The following is a 26,228-nucleotide window of genomic DNA, read 5'->3' as shown; positions in this document are numbered from 1 at the left end:
AAGCGGCCTTTGATTAGCCACTCATCGAAGTATGGAAACACCTGTATTTGGTGTCTGCACAGGAATGCAGTGACAACTGCCATGCACTTGGTGAAAACCCGAGGTGCCGCTGACATGCCAAACGGGAGGACTGCGAATTGGTAGTGGGTGTTGCCCACTATGAACCTGAGGTACTTCCTGTGGGGTTGAATGATTGCAATATGAAAGTTCATGTCCTTCAAGTCGAGGGCAGCACAACAGTCTGCTGGATCCAGTAAGGGAATGATGGAGGCCAAAGAGACCATGTGGAACTTGAGTTTCTTCAGGAAATTGTTGAGTTCTCACAGGTCCAAGATGGGCCTGAGGCCACCTTTGGCTTTTGGAATTTGGAAATACCGGGAATAAAAGCCCTCACCCCTGTGCTCCTTAGGAACCTCCTCCACTGCTCCTAGAGATATTACTGACTGCACCTCCTGGATAAGGAGTTGCTTGTGAGAAAGGTCCCTGAAAAGGGACAGGGAAGGAGGGCGGAAGGGCAGGAAGGCACAGAATTGGATGGAGTATCCCCTCTCTACTGTGATGGCTCTGCTGACCAAACCGCTGCTGGGGCTGCGGCCAGAAGTGTCTCCTCTGAGCTGACAGAGTGTAGAGGCCCAATGAACTAAGGGTGGCTCTAGAGTCTTTAAGGCTGTTTAGCCTTTTGTCAGTTTTCTCTGAGAAGAGAGTCTCACCCTTGAAGGGAAGGTCCTTAATGGTTCTCTGTACCTCGTAGGGGAGGCCAGAAACCTGGAGCATGGCCACTCCCATAGCCATAATCCTGGTGGCCGCATCGAGTGCCGCCTGAAGGGATGCCCTGGAGATCAGTCTCCCCTCCTCAACCAAAGCTGAACATTCAGTGCAGGAGTCCGCGGGGAGCAATTCAGTAAATTTGGCCATTGCCAAGCAGGTGTTGTAGGAGTACCTACTGACAATGGCCTGTTGGTTTGATATCCTCAGTTGTAGTCCCCCAGTAGAGTAGACCTGTCGCCCGAACAGGTCTAATTTTTTGGCATCTCTATTCTTGGGCAAAGGTCCCTGAAATCCTTCTCTCTCTCTCTCTGGTTAGCAGCATCTGTGACGAACTGGGACTGTTCTTACTGTGGTGTGTGAATGCTGACAGGGGAGTGTGACTAGGATAGTCTGCATTGGGGGATGGGAGTCTGCCCGAAGGAACATACCTGAGCATGTAACATGAGAACCCAGGAAGGGGTTGGAGGCCAGGTGACACCTTGGCCCGGGAAACTGAACAAAGGCTGTGGGAGGGGTCACTGAAGGCAGAGTGTGGGAAGCGAGCTGGAGAGATGGCTGGGAGGCAGAGATGGCTCTGACCCCCCAAACTGAGGGGGGTTGGGATGCCCTGGGACCCCAAGCTGGACCTAACTGAGGGGGGCCCTGTTGTCTGTGCCTGCAAGACCTGTCTTGGACTGTATTCCTGTCATCCAAATAAACTTTCTGCTTTACTGGCTGGCTGAGAGTCATGGTGAATCACAGGAAGCCGGGGGTGCAGGGCCCTGAGTCCCCCAATACTCCGTGACAACTGGTGGCAGCGGCGGGATCTACTGCACCCCGTGGACGGTGCTTCCTGCAGTAAGTGACTGGGAAGCAGTAAAACGAAGGGGGATTGATGGGGACCAGGCGTGCTGAAGAGTGAGAGAGACGGTTATTACCCCTGGGAGTGTGTGACCAGCGAGAAGGACTTTTGCAGTAACAGGGTCCCCTGGGGGGATCGCAGCGAGTGGTCCCAGGGGCGGAGGAGTCTGCAGCTCGACCCTGGCAGAGAGGTGGTGACCTCGAGAAGGGCTGGCACACTAGGGGTCCCCCTGGGAACTGTGGGGAGCTGTGAGCACACAGGCCGGTGAGTGGCCAGCAGGAAGATGTATGCCAAACGGCTTAAGAGCGACCTGGTGGAGCTGTGCAAGCAGAGGGGGCTGCGCAGTGGGAGGCTCACCAAAGAACAGCTCATTGCCCGGCTGGAGGCGGAAGATCGCGCGAATGAACTGATCCCTGTGTCTCAGGGAAGCAGCCTGGCAAATGCAGCGCAGGCACCAGTATCTGTCCCAGCTGGGAGTGGTCAGCCGGCTGCTGAGGGCTTCCAGAGACCCCTCCTTCCTATGCCTAGGGGAAGGGTGGGGAGGAGCCCAGCAAATACCGAGGGCGCCGTGACCCCCCCGGCCAGCAGGGGATCCTCCTGGCGAAGCTCGCCGGCCAGCAGAGGATCCTCCCGGCGACGTTCGGCATTCGTGGAGTGGAATTGGCTGGAATGGGAGAAAGAGCTAAAACTGAGAGAGCTGGAGGATCGTGAACAACAGAGACAGCATGAACGGGAGGAGAAAGAGAAACGGAGACAGCATGAAGAGAGACAGCGTCAGCATGAACGGGAGGAGAAAGAGAGACAGAGACAGCATGAAGAGAGACAGCGTCAGCATGAACTGGAACTGGCGAGATTGAAGGGCAGCGCACCCCCGGCTGCGGTGAGTGAGGGGGGACCCAGGACTGCACGGAGCTTTGATAAGTGCATCCTGGCCCCACACAAGGAGGGGGAGGACATGGATGACTTCCTGGAGGCCTTTGAGACGGCCTGCGAGCTGCACCGGGTTGATCCCGCGGACAGACTCCGGGTCCTTACCCCCTTACTGGACCCCAAAGCCGTGGCATTGTACCGCCAACTGGAAGAGGCAGAGAAAGGGGACTACGAACTATTCAAAAAGGCCCTGCTACGTGAGTTTGGGCTGACTCCTGAGATGTACCGGGAAAGGTTCCGGAGTCAGGATAAAACCCCTGAGATCTCATATCTGCAACTAGCCTTCCGCATGGAAGGATACGCCAGCAAGTGGGCTGATGGGGCCCAGACGAAGGAGGACCTGGTCAAACTGCTGGTACTGGAGCAACTGTATGAGCGGTGCCCATCCGACCTGAGGCTGTGGTTGGTGGACAGAAAGCCAGAGAACCCGCGACATGCAGGCCGGCTGGCCGATGAGTTTGTAAAGAGCCAGTCAGGAGATAAAAGGGAGGAGTCCCAAAGGAACAGTCCCACCACAACGCAAAGAGAAAGTCACCATGGGACCTCCCCGTGGGAAAATACAGAAAAACCACATCAGAGGGAAACATCCAGCGTCAGGACCATCCGACCCACTCAAGGGGACCCATGGGACATGGGCTGCTACCACTGTGGCCAAAAAGGCCACATACGGGCCCAGTGCCCCAGACTCAGGGACAGACTGAGCAGACCGAACCCACAGAGGGTTAACTGGGTAGAGACCCAGCCCGGCGAGAGGCAGCATTCCCAGGGAAGGCGGGCTGGCAGAGTACCACCTGCTAAGGAGGGAGGAGAGCTCCCGGCCAGCTCCTCTAGGGGGCTGGATGCTCCAGACTCAGGGTTTTTGGTTTATACGGTAGGCGCGGGGCTGTCCCTCCAGAGAGAGTACCTTGTTCCCCTGGAGGTGGATGGGAGGAAGGTCAATGGATACTGGGATACGGGCGCAGAGGTGACGCTGGCCCGGCCCGAGGTGGTGGCCCCAGATCAGGTGGTGCCCAACACCTACCTGACCCTGATGGGGGTGGGCGGAACACCAGTCAAAGTGCCCGTGGCAAGGGTACACCTGAAGTGGGGGGCCAAGGAGGGCCCCAAGGATGTGGGGGTATACCCGTATTTGCCCACTGAGGTATTGATGGGGGGGGACCTGGAGAACTGGCCAAGCAACCCCCAAAGGGCACTGGTTGTGACCCGCAGTCAGAGCCGGCGAGGGGCACTGCGCCCTGGCCTTGGGGGGGGTGCCTTGCCTGAGGCGCAGGACCCTAACCTGGTGGGGAGGGAACGCCCAGGGACACGGCTCAGGGAGGCTGCAGCTTCAGACCCAGCGGGCGAGAAAGAGCAGGTGGCCATCCCTGTCCCAACTGCTGAGTTCCAGGCCGAGTTGCAGAGAGATCCCTCCTTGCGGAAGATAAGGGACCTGGCCGACCTCAATGCGGTACAGACCATGGGACGAGGTGGCTGGAAAAGGTTCCTGTGGGAGAAGGGGTTCCTGTACCGAGAATGGGCTCCCCCAGGGAAAATGGAGTCAGGGGGGATCAGGAGGCAGCTGGTGGTACCCCAGAAGTATCGCCGCCAGCTGCTGTGCCGGGCCCATGACATTCCCCTCTCAGGGCACCAGGGAACCTGGCGTACCCAGCAGAGGCTGCTACGGAGCTTTTACTGGCCTGGGGTCTTTGTTACTGTCCGACAGTACTGCGGATCCTGTGACCCCTGTCAGAGGGGGAGGAAGGCCCGGGACAAGGGGAAAACAGCTTTAGGACCCTTGCCCAGCATAAAGGATCCTTTCCGGAGGGTGGCCAAGGTTAAAAGGGCGGCTCTAAACCAAGAGAGCCCAAAGCACAGACCTCCAGACTGGAGCGCTGGGAGAAGACCACAGCCCAGTTGGAACCCCAGAGGTATGGGGGTGGGAAAAGGGCACAGGCCGCATAAACCTTCCCACATGCGAACTGCGAGTGCCATCAAGCACCCCCGACCTAAGGGGGGGCATGAAACTGGAGGGGCCTGGTGTAATTCTCACCAAGGAATGGGAGGGATGCGGGGGCATCCATGGGAACGGGGGTAGGTTCGAACTTCCCCGGGTCACTGGCTAAAGTGACCCTGCTCAGTTCGGTCTCGAAGGGGGGAGATGTGACGAACTGGGACTGTTCTTACTGTGGTGTGTGAATGCTGACAGGGGAGTGTGACTAGGATAGTCTGCATTGGGGGATGGGAGTCTGCCCGAAGGAACATACCTGAGCATGTAACATGAGAACCCAGGAAGGGGTTGGAGGCCAGGTGACACCTTGGCCCGGGAAACTGAACAAAGGCTGTGGGAGGGGTCGCTGAAGGCAGAGTGTGGGAAGTGAGCTGGAGAGATGGCTGGGAGGCAGAGATGGCTCTGACCCCCCAAACTGAGGGGGGTTGGGATGCCCTGGGACCCCAAGCTGGACCTAACTGAGGGGGGCCCTGTTGTCTGTGCCTGCAAGACCTGTCTTGGACTGTATTCCTGTCATCCAAATAAACCTTCTGCTTTACTGGCTGGCTGAGAGTCATGGTGAATCGCAGGAAGCCGGGGGTGCAGGGCCCTGAGTTCCCCAATACTCCGTGACAGCATCCACCACCAGAGAGTCAGGCTGGGGATGCGAGTATAAATGCTCATAGCCCTTGGAGGGCACAAAATACCGGCGCTCGTTGCGCTTAGCTGTAGGTTGCAGCGAGGCCGGGATTTGCCAAAGTGTTTTGCACATGTCTGTGATCATCTTTATGAGTGGCAAAGCGATCCGGGAAGGGACAGAGGGAGCCAGAATGTCCACCCCTGGGGCGGCATCATCGACTACTTCCTCTGCCTTAATGCCCAACCCTTGGGCACCCCGGCACAGCAGCTTCTGCAACGCTCTTGAATCCTCCAGGACTGGGGCTACTGAGGTGCCCAACAGGGCCTCATCTGCTGAGGAGGAAGAGGAGGAGGCCACCAGAGGAGGTAGTTGCTCTCTCTCATCCCCACCCAAGGGATCCTTTGAGCCCGAGGGAAAAACTGGGGGCTGGGCTGGTCCTGGTGCCAGGATTGGCATGGGTTTCCGTGCCGACATCAGTCCCGGCGCTTGCTGAGGTGCCATAGGTGCCGTTGCCATTGGTGCTGGTGCTGCTATTGGTACCTATGTTGGTGCAGGGCCCGTTGTCAGTGTGGTCGGTGCGTCGGGCCCCGAAGCTGGGATTGGGGCTGCTGGTGCCTCCGGTGCCGATGCATTCAGTGTCAGTGCCGTCATTGGTGCTGGAGTCAATGTGTGAGGCAACTGCTCAGCTGAGCATGATGGGATGAACACTGATGCCACCTCTGAGTGAGACCCTTGGCTTCTGTCCTGGGTTTGATGAAAAGCCCAAGGAGTCCGAAAGGGCCACTGAGGAGCATTCTGCCACTGAGGGGCCCATTGCATCGAGCGGGGCCACCTATGGTGTCGAGAGGATGATCTCCTGCTCCTGCTGTAGTTGGAGCGGTATGAGTCTGACTCTGACTCCGAGTGAGAGGACCATGGTGGGGCCGCTCCTCTCGAGGTGGATTTTAGAGAAGCAGGGGACTGACTGTGCTCTCTGGGTGGTGGCTCCGTGATAGGCTGGTGCCGAGGAGATGGTGATCGGCACGCCATCATCACCAGCTTCCCCTTAGACTGCACGGGCGGCAGGGGGGTGGGGGGCAGGAATGGAGCCTGTGGTGCCGGGATGATCTCTTGTCTCAGCAGCCAGAGTGGTGCTGGGAGCCATAATAGGTCCTGCGCCACGTGGAAAGCCTCCGGAGTGGACGGTAATGGTAACTGCTCCAATGGGTGCGGTGACTGAGGCTGGCCTGGACTCAACTGCCTTGCTTGGGCAGGAGTCAACATGGCTTCCATCTGAGTCTCAGAGTCGTGGCCCATCTGAGGTGCCACTGGTGGCTGGTCCCTGAGTCTTGCCAGGCGGGATCAGCCCCCGTCTGGCTTTTATGTGTGTGTGTGCGTGTACGCTGGTGATTGAGACCAGTGCCAAAGGCTAGAATGCCACCGAGAGGCTGCATGCCAGTGCCGTTCCCTGCCAGCTTTCCTCTTTGGTGCCGCATCCTTCTATGCTGACACTGGTCACTCCTTGTGGAGGAGAATGTGTTGGGGGCAGGGTCCCCGGTGCCAGGGTCTGATTGAGGCTGGAGGACTGCCTCCATAAGAAGAATCTTGAGCCACTGCTCTCTCTCCTTGATAGTCCTTGGTTGGAGTTCCCAACAAATTTTGCAGTGGTCTCTTTGATGACCCTCACCTAGGCAATATAAGCAGGAGGAGTGAGGGTCACTTTTCGGCATGCACTTCACACACGACTGGCAGGTATTGAAGCCTGGGGAATGAGGCATGCCCCAGTAACTGAAGGGGTAAATGGGGGGACCCCCTGCGGAAACTTTTTTAGAACTGCTAACAACTATCTGTACTTTACTACTATAGGCTAACTATATACAAAGACTGCTAAAGCACTGATAATCCACTTGCCAAAACAAGAGAAGAGCAAGGGGAAGTTCCAGCTACCATCACTGGAGGTAAGAAGGAACTGAGGGGGTAGCGGGTCGGCAGGGCTCTATATTGGGCACCATAAAAGTTAGGGTTAGGGTTAGCCGACCCTATGGCTACCTACTAGGGGAAAAATCTTCCAGGTACTGTGCTCACACATGCGTCCTTGGAATGGACATGAACAAACACTCAAAGAAGAACTGTAACATCCAGTGGGGTGAGAAAATTGCTTGATCTAAATACTGCCTAGTGTAATAAGTATCAGAGGGGTAGCCGTGTTGGTCTTTAAAAGCAGCAGAGAGTCCTGTGGCACCTTATAGACTAACAGATGTATTGGAGCATGAGCTTTCGTGGGTGAATACCCACTTCGTCGGATGCATGTGTAATAAGGTTTAGGATTTAGATTGTACGTTTATCTCTTATTTTCTTTGGTAAAAATCTCTGACCTTTTATGCCTAGCACTTATAACCACTTAAAATCGATCTTTCTGTAGCTAATAAATCTATTTTATATTTTACCAAAAACAGTGTGTTTTGACTGAAGTGCCTGGGAAATCTCAGCTCAGTTTACAAAAGCTGATGCATGTCCTCTTCACATTGAAGGGGCGTGGACTGGGTAATAAATGTACACTGGTCAGGCTTCTGGCCAGGGCAAGATGGTACAGCTCTGAGGAGTAAGGCTGGGACCTGGGGTGAATTGTCTGGTTCCTTTCTCTGTGTGATTCATGAGTGGCTCCGGGAGCATTCAGGCAATCTAGCTGCGTGTGAGGCTCCCCCTGCTGTTCTGCTGAGTGATAACAGCACCTGAAGGGGGTTGTTTCTTGTCACTAGCAAAGCATTGTGAGACACACGCTAGGCTGGAGAGTTAAGGGGTCACAGGAGTACCCTAGTTCCAGACTGTGCCCTGGGGATCCTGTCACAAAGAGAGCACCATGTCTGCTGACCAATCACAACTTAGAATCAACTAACACAGTTTGAACCCTGTTTAACTCCTATCTGAGAACAGAGATGGGTTGGGCTTTAACCTTCAACCTTACAGCAATAAAGACACTCACTTCACCATTAACTCCAGTGTAGCAGTACAAAGGTTGTTTATTACTGAAGTAATCCAAAGGAGAGTTTCCATTTGGAGCATGAGATGAAAAATATAATGCTTATTATGACAGAATTTAGCAGTTCTTGAAGAGTAACAAGCTGAGCCTCTTTGAAATTCTCATTGCCTTCAGCCAGATTGGGGGCACTTGGATATTTGACTCTGCTGCCACCAACACTGGCACGCTAGGAGGACTTCTTTGGGAGAGGAGCCTTATCTCCAAACCGTAATGCAGGTGTGGTAGGGACTGAAATCACCATAGCATTCCAGTTCCTTTTCTACTTTCACTTTTGGAAGGCATCGAGAGAGACACATTCAGTGTCCAATAAAAAATAAACACCATTTTGGCAGAAATTCGGAAGGATAGACCAGGATTCAACTCTTTGTCTCTGTAATATCTTAGTAAGAATTATTTTTTCAGTTTCATCACTGAAATAGTCACTGACAATGTAAACTAACTAGAGGAGAATGGATGAGGATTTTAGAAAACCTTGGAACACCAAAGAGAGCTCAAAACTGTTCCAAAACTTATTTCCAGGATGTATCAGGTAAGTGAGCTTCTGTCACTTGAATACCATCTCCTTTGCTCTCTGATATCTCCTAGTACACATTTATTCCTTGCATGAATTATTAACTGCAAAATGATCTAATAATCCCAGGATAAATGTGTCTGACTCTGAATATAAACTTTGCATTTGAATTATACATTCAAAATGATACATGAGCTATTTCCCCCTCTCCTTTCATTATAATGTAACTCCAGACTATTCTGGTTATTTGATTTAAGAATCTATTTCTTTGCTCCTATGTTTTATTCAAGAAAACTGGACCTGATCCTGCTCTCAATGCATTCAAAGGGAGATTTGCTATGAATTAACTAATTGTATATTTCAGTTTTGTAAAGTAAGTTACAAACTCTTGCAAATCTAATTTTATGAAGCGCCTTTATCTGTGGTCCACATTACTTAATAACTTTGTTTATGGGACTGAATCATTTTGCCTCTGATATGTTGAAAGAAAAGAAATGGGTTAAAAAAAATATCTCTCTCTGACACACATGCTTTCTCATTCTTTAAATCTTTTTTCTTCATTGACAGAATTTCTAGCAACTTTTACACCGATCTGACTTTTATTTTTAACGTGGATTTTGTAGGGATGGGGAAAAATCAATGTGTCCTCTTTAATATTTGACTTTAATGATTTAATGTTAGCCAGTGTTATGCTCACTATAAGTTTTTTTTCTTCCTTCTTCCTGTTGTCTAGATCAAGTTACAGTGAAGATGAAGGTTCTCTCATTCTGTCACATCTCCAGAGCCAGCTCCCCTCTCTCTGGTTTTATTATTTTCTTCCTTACTTGTTATGTTCACAGGATGGAATCAGGTAGGAATCTGCCCTGTGTCTGCTGTTCCTTAGAGGATTTAATTAGGTCCCTGAAGTGTCTTAACAACATGCTTCACTCAAAGTCAATGGAACTACTCACAGTTTGTAAACTTAACCACACAGCAAGATCAGCACCTTCATTATTCAACCTTTGCCCTGATTGTGTTGATGCTGCTCCATTATTTTATTTGCTCCTGGGATAGTGCCCAGGTCTGTTTCTTCACCCAAGTATTTTTAAAAGATTGTCAAAGATGCCCAAAGCACTGGGTGGACACTTACTGAAGTGTTTAATAATAACAATAATAAAATCAAATAACTTAGTGGGTTTCAGATGTAAAAAAGATCAGAGCCCTAGTTTGAGACTAATGTGCACAAAAACATAAGAAGAACCAGAATATATTGATGTCATGTGACTTTTTAAATTGGGCCTGTTAGCTGTTCCATATATGTTAGGTGTAGTATACACCGTATTATTAGGCATTATGTGCACAATAGTCCCATAATATACATGAGAGAGAGAGAGTTAGGAAGTTAACTGAATGTATTATGCTCTTCCCACTATTCTGTTCACCAATATCTAATATCCCACAACACTTGACAAATCTTAAGTTAGTGTTCACAATAGAAAATAGGAAGCCTATCAAAGCCTTGAATGGTTTGTCCTAGCACTGCTTGGGATGTACCTCTACACCCACCTGGTTTGGAATGTGGTATCCAAGAAAGGGTTAAGCAAGATACAGAACAACAAGTTAAGAAACTGGTGGGTTGGATCTTAGGTGATGTTTAAAGTGCTTTTTCACTTGTAAACAGCCATGGTATAAGTGGGTTTGGGGTGTATTTTTCAAGCACACCTTTTGTGTAAGGTGAGTATGCTGCAAGATAAGAATTGCCTCCTGGGAGGAGGATTTATATGTCTCCTTTATGTAGTGTACTGTTTTGTCTTTGGGCAATAATGTTCACTAAGTTTGGTTATTTGGTCTCTTGAGCATGTGAAGTATTGAACCATACTTTAACACCTCGGTGAAAGAACACCAAATATGGCCCACTAGCCCTACCCTTATTCCTGGTGAGGCCCAGCAAATTTCATGGCAATGTCAGTACGCGTGTCAGTTTGAGATCACTCAGAAAAATTGGCTGTTAAATAGCAAGCTTGTCTCAACTATACACCAAAAATGTCCATTACCATTTCCCTGCCTCAGTTTCTCTGATGTATGACTGTGACATGGACTGAATACACCTGTCTTCAGCTTCCCATCCCATGTCAGCACTGTGTGCCTTTGTCATGCACTGAACCTACTAATTCTTAGCTCCCCTCTCTCTGTCCCATGATCTGTGTCTGGGTCATGCACCAAGTTTGCCTGTTATCAGCGCCACACCCCATCTCAGTGCTGTGTGCTGTGCCATACACACAGGCTGAGTATTCTTATAACAGAGCACCAGTCTCACTGCCCATGAGCACTGCTATCAAACATTCAGCTGAAATGTTCCATGCCAGGTGTCTGTCCCTGGCTGAAGTTTTTGGAAAGTTTGTCTGAAATGGAACCTCTTGACTGTGCCCTTCATATCAAATTCCCATTCTCCACTGACCCGCTTTTTGTTGTTGTTGCTTTCCTGGTGCATTTTCCAGCAAAGTTCACAGTGATTGGACCCCCTGACCCTGTCACTGCCATCCTGGGTCAGGAAACTGTGTTACCTTGTCACCTGTCCCCAAGGATGAGCGCTGCAAACATGGAGGTGAAATGGTTCCGATCTGAGTTTGTATCCTTTGTGCACCTGTATCGTGATGGGAAGGATCAGTATGAAGGGCAGATGTCAGAGTATCAGGGAAGGACGGAGCTTTTGAAAGCTGGACTCACAGATGGAAACTTTCCCTTGAGGATTCTCAAGATCAAACGCTCTGATGAAGGAATATACCTCTGTTTTGTTCAAGACGATACTTTTTATGGAGAAACTGTATTGGAACTGCGGGTAGCAGGTCAGTAGCTTGTAACAGTTTTAGCTGTGTGTGGTCTGCAGGCTTTGTTCTTTCCAATTACAACAACTGTGACTCCCTGCTTGTGAAATATTTCCCAATAACACAGTGTATCTAATTTTCAGCAAACAGCCACTTTTATACCAGGGAAAATATGCTGGAAACTTTCCCAACATGTTATTAAAAACATTTTTAGGATGGCCAAGGCACTTTCTCACCCAATCTTGACTGACCCCAAAGCGTTCTTTAGTTAAGAAGGAAAAGACTTCTGGACAAATACGGCCTTCCAGTTGCTCTGCAGTCATTTCTAGGATGTGTGGCTAAGGTGGGACTGACAGACTTTTATGGCTTTCTCATTGGTTCACTGTTGGATGTTCCTCACGGTGTAGTTAAAATCAAAAGCAGTGTGCTTATTTGCTGAGACTGTATAATGGTGGTGGTGGGTGTGATGGCTTCCCCTGGCGTACCATTTGGAACTGGGGTACAGCTGAGCCCTCTCTTACCAGTCTGGGTTCCCTCTTGCACTGCAATCTTGTGACAAGCTGCAAAAGGTGGGGGGATAGCTCAGTGGTTTGAGCATTGGCCTACTAAACCCAGGGTTGTGAGTTCAATCCTTGAGGGGGCCACTTAGGGATCTGGGGCAAAATCAGTACATGGTCCTGCTAGTGAAGGCAGGGGGCTGGACTCAATGACCTTCCAGGGTCCCTTCCAGTTCTATGAGATAGTTAGTTATATTTCCATATTTAAAGCCCTCCACACTTGCACTCACACCAACATCCACAGGTAGGGACTACACCCATCTTTGTGCATGAATGCATCTGGCCAGCACTCATGAACCAACAATAGTGAGGATTCAGCCAAAACACTCCCCAGCTCCCCAACCTAGGACCCTGGAGCTGTACCATCCTGTCCTAGTCAAGAGCCTGACCAATAAAGATTATTACAATTACCCACTTCACCCCTCCCTCAATGTGGAGAGGAATATGCACAAAACCTTTGTTAATTGAGCTGAGATTTTTCCCAAACACTTCACTCAAACCACACTGTTTTAGGTAAAAAATATATAAAATAGATTTATTAACTACAGAAAGATAGATTTCAAGTGATTATAAGTGATAGGAAACAGATCAACATTGATTATTAAGCAAATAAACAAAAACCTAATCTAAGGCTAATATACCACACAGGATTTGAATCTAAAAATGTCTCACCATGTTAGATAGTACAAACAGTTTATAGATGTTTCATACACAGGCAGGGTTTCCATCTTTCCCACCTGGGACCATCACTTCCCCAGTTCAAAGTCTGTACTCTTCCAGAGGTATATCCAGGTGTTGAGTTGTGGGGCAAGCGAGGCCCATTGGTGATCTCACTTCCCCCTTTTACAGTTTATTTTATATGGTGGGAACCCCTTTGTTCCAAGCCAAGTTCCCAGCCCAGTTTGTGGAAAAGTACAGGTATCAAAATGGAATTCAGTATCATGGGTCTAGTCACATCCCCCTGAATGCTTGATGAGTCATGGCAGCCATTATCCATAGGTTGTCTGAAGTGTCCACTAGTGAGGACAAGACTTTTCCATGGCCCATTGTTTTCGCTGATGAGCCATTAGCATTGTCTAGCTTCTTCACTGTTGTACCTGAAAGGCTGGTTGTGGGTGTTACCCAGAACAAGCACATTTGAAATACAGATGCATGGTCAATATTCATAACTCCAGATACAAAAATGATACATGCATACAAATAGGATAATCATTCAGCCAATCATAACTTTTCCATTGACACCTTACTTGACACATGTTGTACAAGATGCAACATAATTTATCATAATCATACCATAATCATATTACTATGGTGGATATGGAGTGCAGAGTGTCCTAGTTGGGAGGGGAAATTATGCATTTATCACTCTTAGACAAGACTGAGCATTATTCCCCTGCTGCTTTAACACTTTCATCATGAAGCCAATTAGATTTTTTTTAAATATATATATCTATCCAATTCCCTAATGATCAGATTTTCTAAAGTTCAGATCCTATTTAGTTATCTACATTATCATATCTCCAAAGGTGTCAGCACTCAGTTACGCCTGTGTTGAGATGACAATATCTCCCACTGACTCAGTGAAACTATTTTAAATATTTGTTCAAATTTGTGTGTGTCCATGAGTATTGGGATTTCAGACATTCCAGTATTCATTTATCCCTTCTACTGACTACCCGCATGAATTAGTGCTGTCTAGTGTGAGTAAGGGATTCACAAACTGTCCCTTCTGCTTTATTAACATATGGAATTGACACCTTTATGTATTTCCCCTTAGGTCTGGGCTCTGCTCCTCTTATCTCTGTGGAGGGTCACCAAGATGGAGGGATTCGGGTGGTTTGTCAATCAGCTGGTTGGTACCCAGAGCCTGAAGTGCTGTGGAAAGATCTCAATGGGCAACATTTACCATCACTCTCTGAAACAACATCCCAAGGGGATAACGGCCTGTTTGAAACAGAAACTGCTCTCATTGTAAAAGAACATTCAAACCAAAACTTGTCTTGTTGCCTCAGGAACACCGTTCTCAATCAAGAAAAGGAATCAGCAGTTTATATAGCAGGTCAGTTACCATCCAAATCCCACACTGAACTCACCACCACTAGAAACGAAACAAAACATAGGAAGAAAAGAACTGAAACATCTGTGTTGGCTATTTCATAATCCATGCACAAACACAGAAGATAGTGTCTTTACAGGATTACATTTTAAGCAATTTGATTCCCTTAATTGTGAGTATTCAGACTATAAACATTTTGAATTTCATGTAAATTTAATTTTAAATTCGACTTTCCTCATATTCTAGTGCGCACGCACACACACACACACACTCCAACCTTTTTGAGAGGGAACTTTCACTCAATCCACTGATGCAGCAGGTTCCTGTAACCTTAAATTCACCTTAATGGTTTTTTTGAATGTGGTAAATTTTGTACTCTGGCTTGACTGTGATCTGTAGAGCCCTGTAAACCCACAGATATCTGCTTTATATCCACAGATATCCTCATTTTGGGGGATTGCAGATTGGATGCGGATACCAATTTTGTATCCACACAGGGCTCTAGTGATCTGTTCACTTCACCAACTTCATTACTTTTGTGAAATGTCACCTAAGTCATGTGATGTTGTTTTTACTGACATTCAATGGGACTTGCGCTCCTTAATTTACTTTTGGCCGGATCCACAAAAGGACTCATTTTACCCCTTGTCTACACACAAAGGATGTACTGATTAACTAGTTAATGGATGACACCCGCTTGTGTGAACATTTCTTGTATAAGTTTCAGAGTGCCCTACATAGATTTAGCTTCAATCAATTCCTCATCGACTTCAGCTAAATGGAGATAGAGCACTAAGAAGCTGATTTGTGGTTTAAGGTTTTGTTCATCAATTTATTCAAATTGGTGCAACGCTCCTACGTTGTCATCTCTTGAACCAATTGAAGAATGACCCCATAAGAGGGTTGCCCCAGGTTCACTAAATCAGAGCACATACCATGTGCGGAAAAGACATTAGGCACATTTGAAAATTCCATCCTGTTTAGATGACCAAATCACTGTGAACACAAGAACAGCAAATGGAAATTAGTTAATTTGCTGCACAAGTGTGCGGACAATTATGATTATGTTTTTTCCCAATATTAGGGGGTAACTGTGGATTTTTCAAAAATATGCTAATTAAACTGGCAGTTTCTGAATATTGCTTACTGCTAAGAGCCAAATTCTTTTCTGGTATAACCCTGTTAGAGTCAATGGGGTTTTATGAGCTGAGAATTTGCCTCTGATCTCTGTGGCCCTCTGAATAGCAATAAATCAAATCAGGGCTGTGTTTTCAAGGATAAATCAGTGGTAAAGCTGTGTTGATTGGAGCCGTATTTAAAAACAGTTTCTGATCTTTTGTGTAGTGTAGACATGGCCATTCTTTCACTCTTAGCTCACACAAATCCTGCTGGGCACTATTTATGTATTTGTGTGAAAAAAAAAATCTGCTCTTAGTCACCACTTCCAAACTAAGGCAAGCCCTGGGTGTTTTGTTTTTCAGATTCCTTTTTCCCGAGGGTGAATCCCTGGATGGTGGCTCTGAGTGTGATCCTGGTGGTTTTGTTTGGTTTCATTGGCCTCACTGTTTATCTCTTTAAAATGAAAGGTAAATATCAGAAGGAGAAATATACTGTAAATAAAGTTTTTTTCTAATAAATAAGGGCAATTTAGGGATTTAACATGAAAAGAATGTGTGATCTGCTGATCTGGTCTTAAATAAAGAAGAATGGATGTGATAGAGGGTGGGGGCAGAGGAGAGTCTGAGACAATAGAACTGAATCGGATCATAGCAGATACATCTCTGTTCTGCTTGGTCCTCCATCTCCCTCTCTTCCCAGTTCTCAGGCAGCTATTGCTTTCTGTCTCTGGTCCCACTTGAGAGAAGGTTCTGCAAAGCCGAGCCTCTCATATTTCACCTCATCTCTCTCTCTCTCTTTCTCTCTCTTTTCTTTTTTTTTTTTGCTAAAGTGTAATGCACCTCGACATTACAGTGATAGGCCGTATAGACACGCCCCTGTCGTAAATCAGTAAAAACCATACCCATGATCATATAACTCAGACACAACTGTCCATGTCCTGCTGAACTTCATCCATAAAAAGTACCAGCCCAATTTCCAAATAAATTGGACTTTCCCCTCCATGCTCCTAATGAATTTTGTACCTATAGGATGTAGCCTTTTAACTCTGTTTCATGAAGCAAGGCAATGAGAATAATTTATATTTATTTCTGTACTTTTCAGAGAAACTTACTGAAGAAGTTGGTAAGTTTCAATTTCCCTTTTTCCACAAATACAATTTTTGACCACAGTCACACAACTGTATATAGATTTGTTGTTTTCTCTGATTTATTTTTACTTCTCTGTGTTTGTCGGGTTGAGGAGGGTTGATGTGTATGTAATAGGTTGGACCATTTTAGGGCCTGTTTGGATGTTTCCAGAGACCCATTCCCCGTAAAAGTCCTTCCAAATACGGGGTTGGATTTATATAGCTACATATCTGAGGGGTGTAAGTTTCCAGCACAGATAAGCCCTCAGTCTCAGAGTCTTTCAAAAGAATCTACAGAGATCTGGCTTGTTCAGGAAGGTGTGATGAAGTGGGAATTTTCTGCAATATTTTTATGAAACCTGTGTTTACCTCAGTTTCTGCTATATGGACATTGTTACCCAATGGGGGGAAAGGACTGTTTGCTCTCTGGGCAGGCTAGGCGACATAAATATGGGTGTTGCTTAGCTGTCTGGGCCTTAGTCCCCAGATCAATGGAGACAGAGGTGAAAGTGGGCCGATGTGGGCCAGTGCGGCGCTCTGGTAAGAGCCGGCTGTTGGACCGGACCGCACACAGCTGACTTCCCCCCCACCGTCAGCTGATGGAGGGGAGGAGCAAAAGGGGCAGCTGCCCCGGACTCCGGCTTTGGGGGCCCCCACGGGGGGCACCCCAGGAGATTAGCAGGGGTGGGGACCTGGTGCCTGTTGGTGCCTGCTTCTTTGTGGAAGAGACAGGGCAGCCCATTAGGGTTTGGAATTTTTCCAACAAAGGTTGTAGCTTCCCCTCCCCAGCCCCACGGAATACCCTAAGTAAGTTGTCTTCCTCCAAGTGGCTCTGTTGCAAGAATCAGCTCCCCTGAGTTCCAGCAGCCTTCCTCCTAGTTGCTGCCCCCTCCTGTGACAACCTCTCCCTTGGAAGATCATTTCTTCCAAGTGGAGCAGGCCCTGTGGGAATGAGGTCACTTGAGCCCAGAGGAGTTTTTGTCTCTTCCTGAATGGGAAGGGGCTGTGCCCCAGGACAGGGTGTGTTACCCCAAAGTTTATAAAACTAGATTAAGTCTAAACTAGATAAACTTCACACCAAAATGTTATTGGGGGTGTGTTTGTGGGGAAGCAATAGAAAAAAGGAAGTTGAATACAAATAATCACCCAGCCTTAACTTTGTATTGATGATAAAGAGAAATAACATATAAGGGAAGGAAAGCTCATAACAATTTTGATATCTATTTCTGTTTATGTTTTAGTGAAACGAGATCTAGAAATTGGTAAGTGTCATTTTCTTCCCTCAGAAGAAAATGTTTGTACACAATTGGATCCCTCTGTAGAAGTGTAATAGAGTCATCGGTGGGTTAGGTGGTTTAATGGTTAACACACTTAGTGCCCCCTCCCAGTGAGAAAGTCTTTCAGTTTTGGCCCTCTTTTAATCAGAGGGACAGGAAGGTGCGTTTGTTTAGTCTAGAGAAGAGAGGACTGAAGGGGGGCATGATAACAGTTTTCAAGTATATGAAAAATTGTTACAAGAAGGTGGGAGATAAATTGTTATCATTAACCTCTGAGGATAGGACAAGAAGCAAGGGGCTTAAATTGCATTGAGGGAGGTTTCGGCTGGACATTAGGAAAAACTTCCTAACAGGCAGAGTAGGTAATAAATGAAATAAACTGAATAAAGGAGAATGTAGAATCTCCTTCATTGTCTAACCTGCTCTTTAAAAACTCCAAACACCTGTCAGGGTAGTCTAGAATAGATAATACTTAGTCCTGCCACAAGTGCAGAGGATTAGACTTTCAGTCTAATGATTCTATGAATATAATAGAATCACAGTGTTTAAGACCAAAAGGGATGACCAGATCATCTAGTCTGACATCCTTAAGAGGAAAATGAATAAAAATAGTTTCTAAACCTTAATTATCATATTGATGATAATGAGAAATAAAACAAAAGAAAAGGGAAACTCCTAACATACAATATGTGTCTTTCTGTTTAATTTTTAGGGAAACGAGATATAGAAGTTGGTAAGTGTCATTATCCTTCTTCTGACATGTGAGAGTTTGTTTAATAGTTGTGGAATTGTTCACTTTTCAATTTTCTACACTTCTGTTGCAACATTTAGCCTCATTTTGTTTGTTTGCATGTTTGCTTTTTTAATTATTGTTTCTTTTTGGTTGGGGGATTACAGTAGCGTGATAAAATGTGGGCAAGCACTAAATTGGATAGATTACAGACCAAAATTTAATTTGAAAAACTGATAAGCGATAGAGTCACAGAGGTTAAGATCAGTAGGGCCCACTGATCCTCTTGTCTAATGTCCGGAAGAGGAGGTTGATTTCTCTCAGCCTTTACTGTCATATTGATGATAAAGAGAAATAAAACATAAGAAAATGTAAATGCCTAACAAAAATATATATTTATTTCTCTTAAATTTTTTAGAGAAACGAGATAAAGAAATAAGTAAGTGACATTGTCCTTCCTCTGATAAGAAATTTTTGTACCAATTTGGATCCTCATGTGGGAGTTTGTTTAATTGTGGTGGAGGTGTTTGTTTTCAAATGTAACTTTCAAAATTGTTGCAATATGAAATCTTTTAAGTTTGTTTGATTTTTTTTATTATTACTATAATTCTTGTTAAAGTTCATAGGGGTTTGTTTTGTAATGTAACTTTATAAAACACAGGGAAAGATTAAAATGGATTCATTTCACAGCAAAAGCTAATATGAAAAATTGATAGCAATAGAGTCATAGAGTCACAGAGTTTAAGACCAGAAGGGATGACTGGATCATCTAGCGTGACCTCCTTAAGAGGAGGTTGAATAGAAATAATACTCTCTCAGCTGTAATTGTATTGAAGATCAAAGGAAATGAAACATAAGACAAGGGAAACTCCTAACAAACAATATGTGTATTTCTGTTTAATTTTTAGGCAAAAGAGATACAGAAATTGGTAAGTGTCATTATCCTTCCTCTGACAAGAAAATTTTAATACCAGATTGAATTCTCATGTGGGAGCTTGTTTACTTGTGGTGGATGTGTTTGCTTTTAAATTTAAGTTTTAAAATTGTTGCAATAGAGAACCTTTTTCATTTGTTTGCTTCATGCTTTTGATTATAGTTATTATCATTCTTTTCATGGTGTGTGGGGTTTTTTTAAATGACACTTGATGAGTTGGGGAAAAAGACTAAACTGGATGAATTTCACACTAAAAGCTAATTTGAAAAATTGATAAGCAATATAATAATAGAATCACACAGTTTAAGACCAGAAAGAATGACTGGCTCCTCTTGTCCAGTGTTCCAAAAGCTGTGGGGTGTGCCCTGCTAGGAGTGTACGAAGGAATGTTTGGGGGACGGGGTCCATCGCAGAGCCCTAGCCAGCCCCCATGGGGCATGGGGAGGTAGTGCCACCCAGCCCCTCTCTGCCCCAATTCCAGCTCCGATCCCACCCAAGCTTCGCTCGGTCCCTGCTCCACCCCCAGCCCAGGTCTGGCCCAAGCCACAGCTCCACTCTACTCCCTGTTCTGCCCCAGCCCCTGCCATGCTCGGCCCATAGCCCAGCTCCTGCCCCAGCCACAGCTCCACTCCACCCCCTGCTCCGTCCCCAGCCCCTGCTCCACTTTTCCCCGAGCCCAGCTCCCACCCCAATTGCAGCTCCAGTCCCCTACCTGCCCTGCCTCCAGCCTATCTCTGCCCTCAATCCCTCGCCACCCCCAGCCCAGCTCCACCTCTATTTCCAGTTCCTCCCTTATCTCCAGCTCTGCTTTCAGCCCAAGTGCCTGAACTCAGCCAACTGTTGTGTAATGGAGGGGGGAGGAGGGCCTGAGACAGACTCCATTACTGGTAAGGAGGGGCATGACAGGAAAAGTTTGGGTACCACTGGTCTAGTCTGATCTCCTTAAGAGGAGTTTGAATAGAAATAATATCTCAGTCTTAACTGTCATATTGATGATAAAGAGGAGTTTCCCTTTTCTTGTTTTATTTCTAACAAACAATCTGGGTATTTCTGTTTAATTTTTAGGCAAACGAGATATAGAAATTGGTAAGTGTCATTCTCCTTCCTCTGACAAGGATTTTTTTTGTAAGTGAATCTTTATGTGGGAGTTTGTTTAAATGGTTTGGAGTTGTTTAATATTAAATTTAACTTTTACAATTTTGTTGCAATACAAAACCCCTTGTTTGTTTACTTGCTTTTTATTATTATTCTTTCTTGTGGGCTTTAATGTAATTGTATAAAATGTGGGGAAGCGCTAAATCTGATCGATTTCACACCAAAATCTAATTTGAAAAACTGATAAGCAATAAAGTCACAGAGTTTAAGACCAGAAGAGAGCCCTGGATCCTTTTGTTTGATGTCCCGAAAAGGATGTTGATTTCTCTCAGCCTTCACTGTCGTATTGATGATAAAGAGAAATAAAACCCAAGGAAAGGGAAACACCTAACAATAATATCTATTTATTTCTCTTTAATTTTTAGACAAACGAGATAAAGAAATAAGTAAGTGTCATTATCCTTCCTATGACAATAAACTTTTTGTACCAGTTTGGATTCTAATGTGGGAGTTTGTGTAGCAGTGGTGGAGCTGTTTGATTTTAAATTTAACTTAAAATTGTTACAGTAAGAATCCTTTTTTGTTTGCTTACTTTGTTATTGTTATCAGTCTTTTGGTAACTTGTGTGGGGGGGTGAACTTTAATATAGCTTTATAAAATGTGGGGAAAGACTAAACTGGATGAATTTCACACCAAAAGTTAATTTGAAAAATTGCTAAGCAATACAGTTATAGAGTCATAGTGTTTTAAGAACAGAAGGGATGACAGGATCCTCTAGTCCAGAGGTCTGCAGACTGTGGGGCAGACCCCTAGGGGCATGTGGAGGAATGTTCAAGCAAGCGCAGGGCTGGATTAACTCTTCCGGGGGCCCAGGACTATTAGAATTTGTGGGGCCCCCTAGGCTTCAGGGTAGGGCCAAAAATGTGGGATTCAGAGTGCAGGAGGTGGCAGTGGATTGGGACAGGGGGTGGGTGTGGAAGAGGGTGAGGGCTCTGACTGGGGGTGCAGGCTCTGGGGTGTGGATGGGGATGAGGGTTTTCGGATGCAGGAGGGGGCTCCCGGCTGGTGCCAAGAGGCTTGGAGTGTGGGAGAGGGCTCAGGGCAGGAGGTTGGGGGTGTGGGGTCTGGGAGAGAGTTAGGGTGTGGGAGGGGGCTCAGGGCAGGAGGTTGGGGTTGCGGGTTCTGGGAGGGAGTTAGGATGCAGGAGGGGACTCAGGGCTGTGGTGAGAGGCAGGACAGGGGGCTGTGTTGTGGGGTGCTTACCTGGGACAGCTCCCTTTTGGTGGCGCAGGTCCCGGAGAGGGGGAGCAGGTGGCTCCGCATGCTGTCCTGTGCTCACATGCAGGCACTGCCCCCCACAGCTCCCATTGGCTGTGATTCCTGGCCAATACAAGCTGTGGGGAGTGGGGCCTGCAAGTGAAGGAAGCGCATGGATTGAGCTTCCTGGCACTCGCAGCTCCAGCCCAGCGGGGGTGGGGTGGGGGAATGGCATGCCAGCGCGCAGAGCCACCTCCCCGCCAATGCCAGGCTGGGCTAGAATGCAGGGGCTTTAGTGGCTGCAGCCCACGGCCCTGGGCTAAGGGGGCCCCGCAAAAATATCAGCACTTTTGGTGGTCTGGAGATCTTGTTGCGGGGCCATGGTTTGCCTGGGGCCCTGGACTGCAGCCACTAAAGCCCCTTTCTTAATCCGGCCCTGAGCAGGTGCAAGGCAGGGTCCCTGCCAGCCCGCATGGGGAGAGGGGAGGGAGCCCCACCCAGCCCCGCTCTGCCCCCAGCCCAGATCCAATCCCATCTGCAGCTGTGCTCCGCCTCCTAACCCCCCATCAGGCTGTGGCTACTGCCACAGTTCCAGTCCTCCCCTTGCTCCGCCCCCAGGCCAGTTCCTACCAAATTCCCTCTCCTCCCCCAGGCCAGCTCTGCCTCTAGCCCCAGCTCCTCCCCCATCCCCAGTTCTGCACCCAGCTCTGCCTTCAGCCCAAGATCCACTGCTGAGCCAACTGGGCTGTAATGGGGGGGGGGGGGCGCAGACAGATTCCATTACTCAAGAGGGGAGTGATGGGAAAAGTTTGGGCCCCACTGGTCTTGTCTGATTTCCTGAAGAATAGAAGTAATCTGTCTTAACTGGCATAGTGATGATAAAGAGAAATAAAACTTAAGAAAAGCAAAACACCTAACAAACATTTTGTGTCTGTTTGAATTTTTAGGCAAACGAGATATAGAAATTGGTAAGTGTCATTCTCCATCCTCTGAAAAGGATTTTTTTTTTTGTAATTGGATCTTCATGTGGCAGTTTGTTTAAATATTGTGGAGTTCGCTGTAAAATTTAACTTCTACAATTTTGTTGTAATATGAAACCTCTTTTTTTTGTTTACTTTCCTTTTATTATTATTCTTTTGTGGAAGGGTTAGTGTAATTGTATAAAACGTGGGGAACCACTAAAGTGGAGAGATTTCATACCAAAAGCTACTTTGAAAAACTGATATGCAATAGAGTCACAGAGTTTAAGATCAGAAGGGACCACTGGATCCTCTTGTCTGATGTCCTGAAGAAGATGTTGATTTCTCTCAGCCTTTTCTGTCATATTGATGATAAAGAGAAAAAAAAACATAAGAAAAGGGAAATGCCTAAAAAATACCATTTCTTTCTCTTTCATTTTCAGAGAAACGAGATAACGAGATAAGTAAGTATCATTATTCTTCCTCTGAAAAGAAACTTTTTATACCAGTTTGGAGTCTCATGTGGCTGTTTGTTTAATGGTGGTGGGGTTGTTTGCTTTTAGATTTAAATTTTAAAATTGTTGCAATCGGAAACATTTGTAGTTAGTTTGTTTGCTTTTTTTATTTTTATCATCATCATCATCATCAGTCTTTGGGGGTTTGTTTGTTAATGTAACTTTATAAAATGTGGGGAAAGACTAAACTGGATGAATTTCACACTAAAAGCTAATTTGAAAAATTGATAAGCAATACAGTAGTAGAGTAGGTAATGGCCAAAAAAATATGGCCCAGAAGGAATTGTGCGAAGGGACTGGTGGACTATCAGCACCTGAGATGATTATCTTTCCTCCACACTGCAAAGTGGGCATGTAACCAACCTGAATTAAAGTGGTACCTGGGCTATCGCCTCTACCCAAAGTCTTGCCAGCTAACCTGGGTGCAAAGCACCACCAAACTTGAGTCAGATTTTTTGTGCTTGCGCATGAAACAGGTTGGGGCAACAGCCAGGTAAGATCCTGAGCTAACTCTGCAGTGAAGATCCACCCTGGGAGAGAATCACTCATGCAGTCCAGTGGAGGTTGTGTTGAACTTATAACTTTCTTTTCCCCCAGTATATTAGTTTGTACAATATTGAATCATGCAATACATGTTCAGATCTGCTCTCCTCTCTAATTATATGGCTGGTTTTAGGGTGGAGAAGATCCGTGGCACCTATAGAAGAAGGTAATTAAAGATTATATTTTATCAATGTCCAAATATTTGTTCCGATGAGGCAATGTGCCTCTTTTTCTTTGTATTTGGGAGTAGAGGAGATAGTTCAGGGCAGACCTCCCCAGCACCCTTCATTTCACGGCGCATCACAAGGTGAGGTGGGGTTTGTTCGTATGTCCTACCACACCATAATGAATCTATAGCATATTGCATCTACTCTTCCAGCCTCTTCACTGCCCGCATGTGCACTGCACCCTGCAGAGATGTGTGATAGCAGCTGCCACTCAAAGCACAGAACCAGTGGGACATGCACCTCCATAGCCACTTCTCCAGGGGGAGTTTGTTCTATCTCCCTGTGCTGATGTCCGATCTCCAGTGTCCCTTTGTTTCTTCCTTCATCTTTTCCCCTGTGAAGAAAGCCAGGAGCTCTGCAGTCACCCCACACTGACAGGGTGATCAGGGACTGTGTCTGTGTGAGACCCTTGCTCCAGTCTCAAGCAGAGGAACAGAGCCTTGATCACAGACAGGGGCTCCCCTGGCTCTATTATACATATCTGGGAAGCTCCTGTGATCAGCACTGTGAGCTTGTCTGTTTTCTCCTCTCTCCGTGCACCATGACCCCAGCATAGTCTTGTCTCTGGTAAACAGGATGTCACTTTAGTCTCCCCATCACTAGCATGATCCTCTCCCTCTTTCCACCAGCCACCTATTCTGTACCTCCTCTCTAGTGGCGGATCTGCCACTGGGACAATGGGGCCTGTTCCCAGGGGCTCCGGAAAAATGGGCATCTCTGTGCCCCAACCCGCTCTGCCTGCCCAGTGCTCCTGCCAGAGAGTGGGGTCACGGCTCAGGTGCTTGCCCCACTCCCCCATCCGCCCAGAACTCCAGCCATGGAATGGCATCAGGGTGCGGGGTAATTCCCCAGCAGGAGTGTGGGGACCAGGGGGTCTGGAGGCAGAAGGGGTGGGGATGGGCCCTCACTTGCTGTGGCCCATGGCCCCACAAAACCTTCATCTGTCCTGGCTCCCCTCACACTCGTAGCTTCCACCATGAACCCGCTTCCTTTGATTAGCCCCTCAGTCCCTGCCTCAGGATAATGTACTTTTGTGCTGTGACTGCTGCTCAGCAGTGACATTCTGGGCAGGTTCAATCCTGGTACCATTTGGCCTGTTGCTGTCCAATCTGTGACATTTCAGAGCAGGCCACGTGTGGTGGGGAGTCCCCATAGCAAAGTCCAGCACAGGGGCAGCTGGGACACAGAGAGATTTAAGGTGGGAGGGGGAGGGGAGCTCTGTCAATGTTCACTGAGTTTTACCATCTGCTGGGGCTCCCAGAGTCTCTAGTCCCCTCCCCGGGGAGAGGTGGGGGCAGGAGGGGAAAGATTCTGAGTCCCAGGCCTGGCCCACCTGATACTTTCACCCTGTCACTGACCCATCTCTGCCAGGGGAGTGACTCTCCCCAGCTCTGTGCTGAGATCTCAGAGCTGATGGGTAAACACTGGAGGAAGGAGATTCTCTGAGTCACTGTCCAGCTGGGGCAGATTCTGTCACTGTCACCATCAAACCCTCCCTCAGTGCTGAGCTCTGCCCCTCACGCTCTGATTCTCTCTCCCCAGCGAATGTGACTCTGGATCCAGACACGGCTCATCCCGAACTCGTCCTGTCTGAGGATCAGAAAAGTGTGAGATGGGGAAACACACGGCAGGATCTGCCCAACAACCCTGAGAGATTTAACTATTGGGAATGTGTGCTGGGCTGTGAGGAATTCACCTCGGGAAGACACTGCTGGGAGGTGGAGGTGGGGGATGGAGGATACTGGGCTGTGGGGGTGGCCAGAGAGTCTGTGGGGAGGAAGGGAGAGATCAGCCTTAACCCTGAGGGGGGGATCTGGGCTGTTGGGTGGTGGCTGGGTCAGTTCCAGGCTCTCACCTCCCCTGTGACCCCCCTGCCCCTCAGCCGGTTCCCCAGCAGGATCCGGGTTTGTCTGGACTGTGACCGGGGGCAGGTGACATTTATCGATGCTGGTGACGATGCCCCGATCTTCACTTTCCCGCCGGGCTCCGTCCCTGGGGAGAGAATCCGACCCTGGCTCTGGGGGGGATCCCGGCTCAGACTGTGTCCCTGAGACAAGCAGCAGACCCTGAGATCAGCCTCTCTACTCTCACACACCCCAGTCTCTATGACCTTGGAGGACTCCCATCTACCCAGCCCCTGGCTCCTCATCTCTATCACCTGTGGAAGCCCTTCCCCTTCCCTTCCCTTCAGCCCCAGGGATGGGAGGGGGAGGGGGAAGAACCCCTGGGGCTGTAGGAGGGGTAGAGGGGCCCTGAGGGGCAGAGATGGGGGCTGGGCAGGGGGCAGAACTAACAGCCGGGCTGGGGACAGGCAGACATGGGGGTGGCAGGGACACATCATTGATCAATCAGGG

General features: G+C 47.6%; 1 protein-coding gene across 1 annotated transcript; it reads left to right on the top strand.

The window, feature by feature from the left end:
* Positions 1-9,414: 9,414 nt before the first annotated feature.
* Positions 9,415-25,940, top strand: LOC135974954 (butyrophilin subfamily 1 member A1-like). The gene is made up of 15 exons (XM_065564570.1): positions 9,415-9,525; positions 11,153-11,500; positions 13,814-14,095; positions 15,574-15,678; positions 16,313-16,333; positions 17,579-17,599; positions 18,327-18,347; positions 18,763-18,783; positions 19,253-19,273; positions 20,344-20,364; positions 20,799-20,819; positions 22,578-22,598; positions 23,033-23,053; positions 23,781-23,813; positions 25,417-25,940. Exons 1-15 carry the CDS (start codon positions 9,426-9,428, stop codon positions 25,923-25,925), a joined length of 1,566 nt encoding a protein of 521 aa, XP_065420642.1. The 5' UTR covers positions 9,415-9,425; the 3' UTR covers positions 25,926-25,940.
* The last annotated feature ends 288 nt before the right edge of the window (positions 25,941-26,228 follow it).

Source organism: Chrysemys picta, chromosome 12 (genome assembly GCF_011386835.1).
Source record: "Chrysemys picta bellii isolate R12L10 chromosome 12, ASM1138683v2, whole genome shotgun sequence".
Taxonomy (NCBI): Eukaryota; Metazoa; Chordata; order Testudines; family Emydidae; genus Chrysemys; species Chrysemys picta.
The sequence above is the reverse complement of the archived record's forward strand: the minus strand, read 5'-3'. Positions and strand labels throughout refer to the sequence as shown.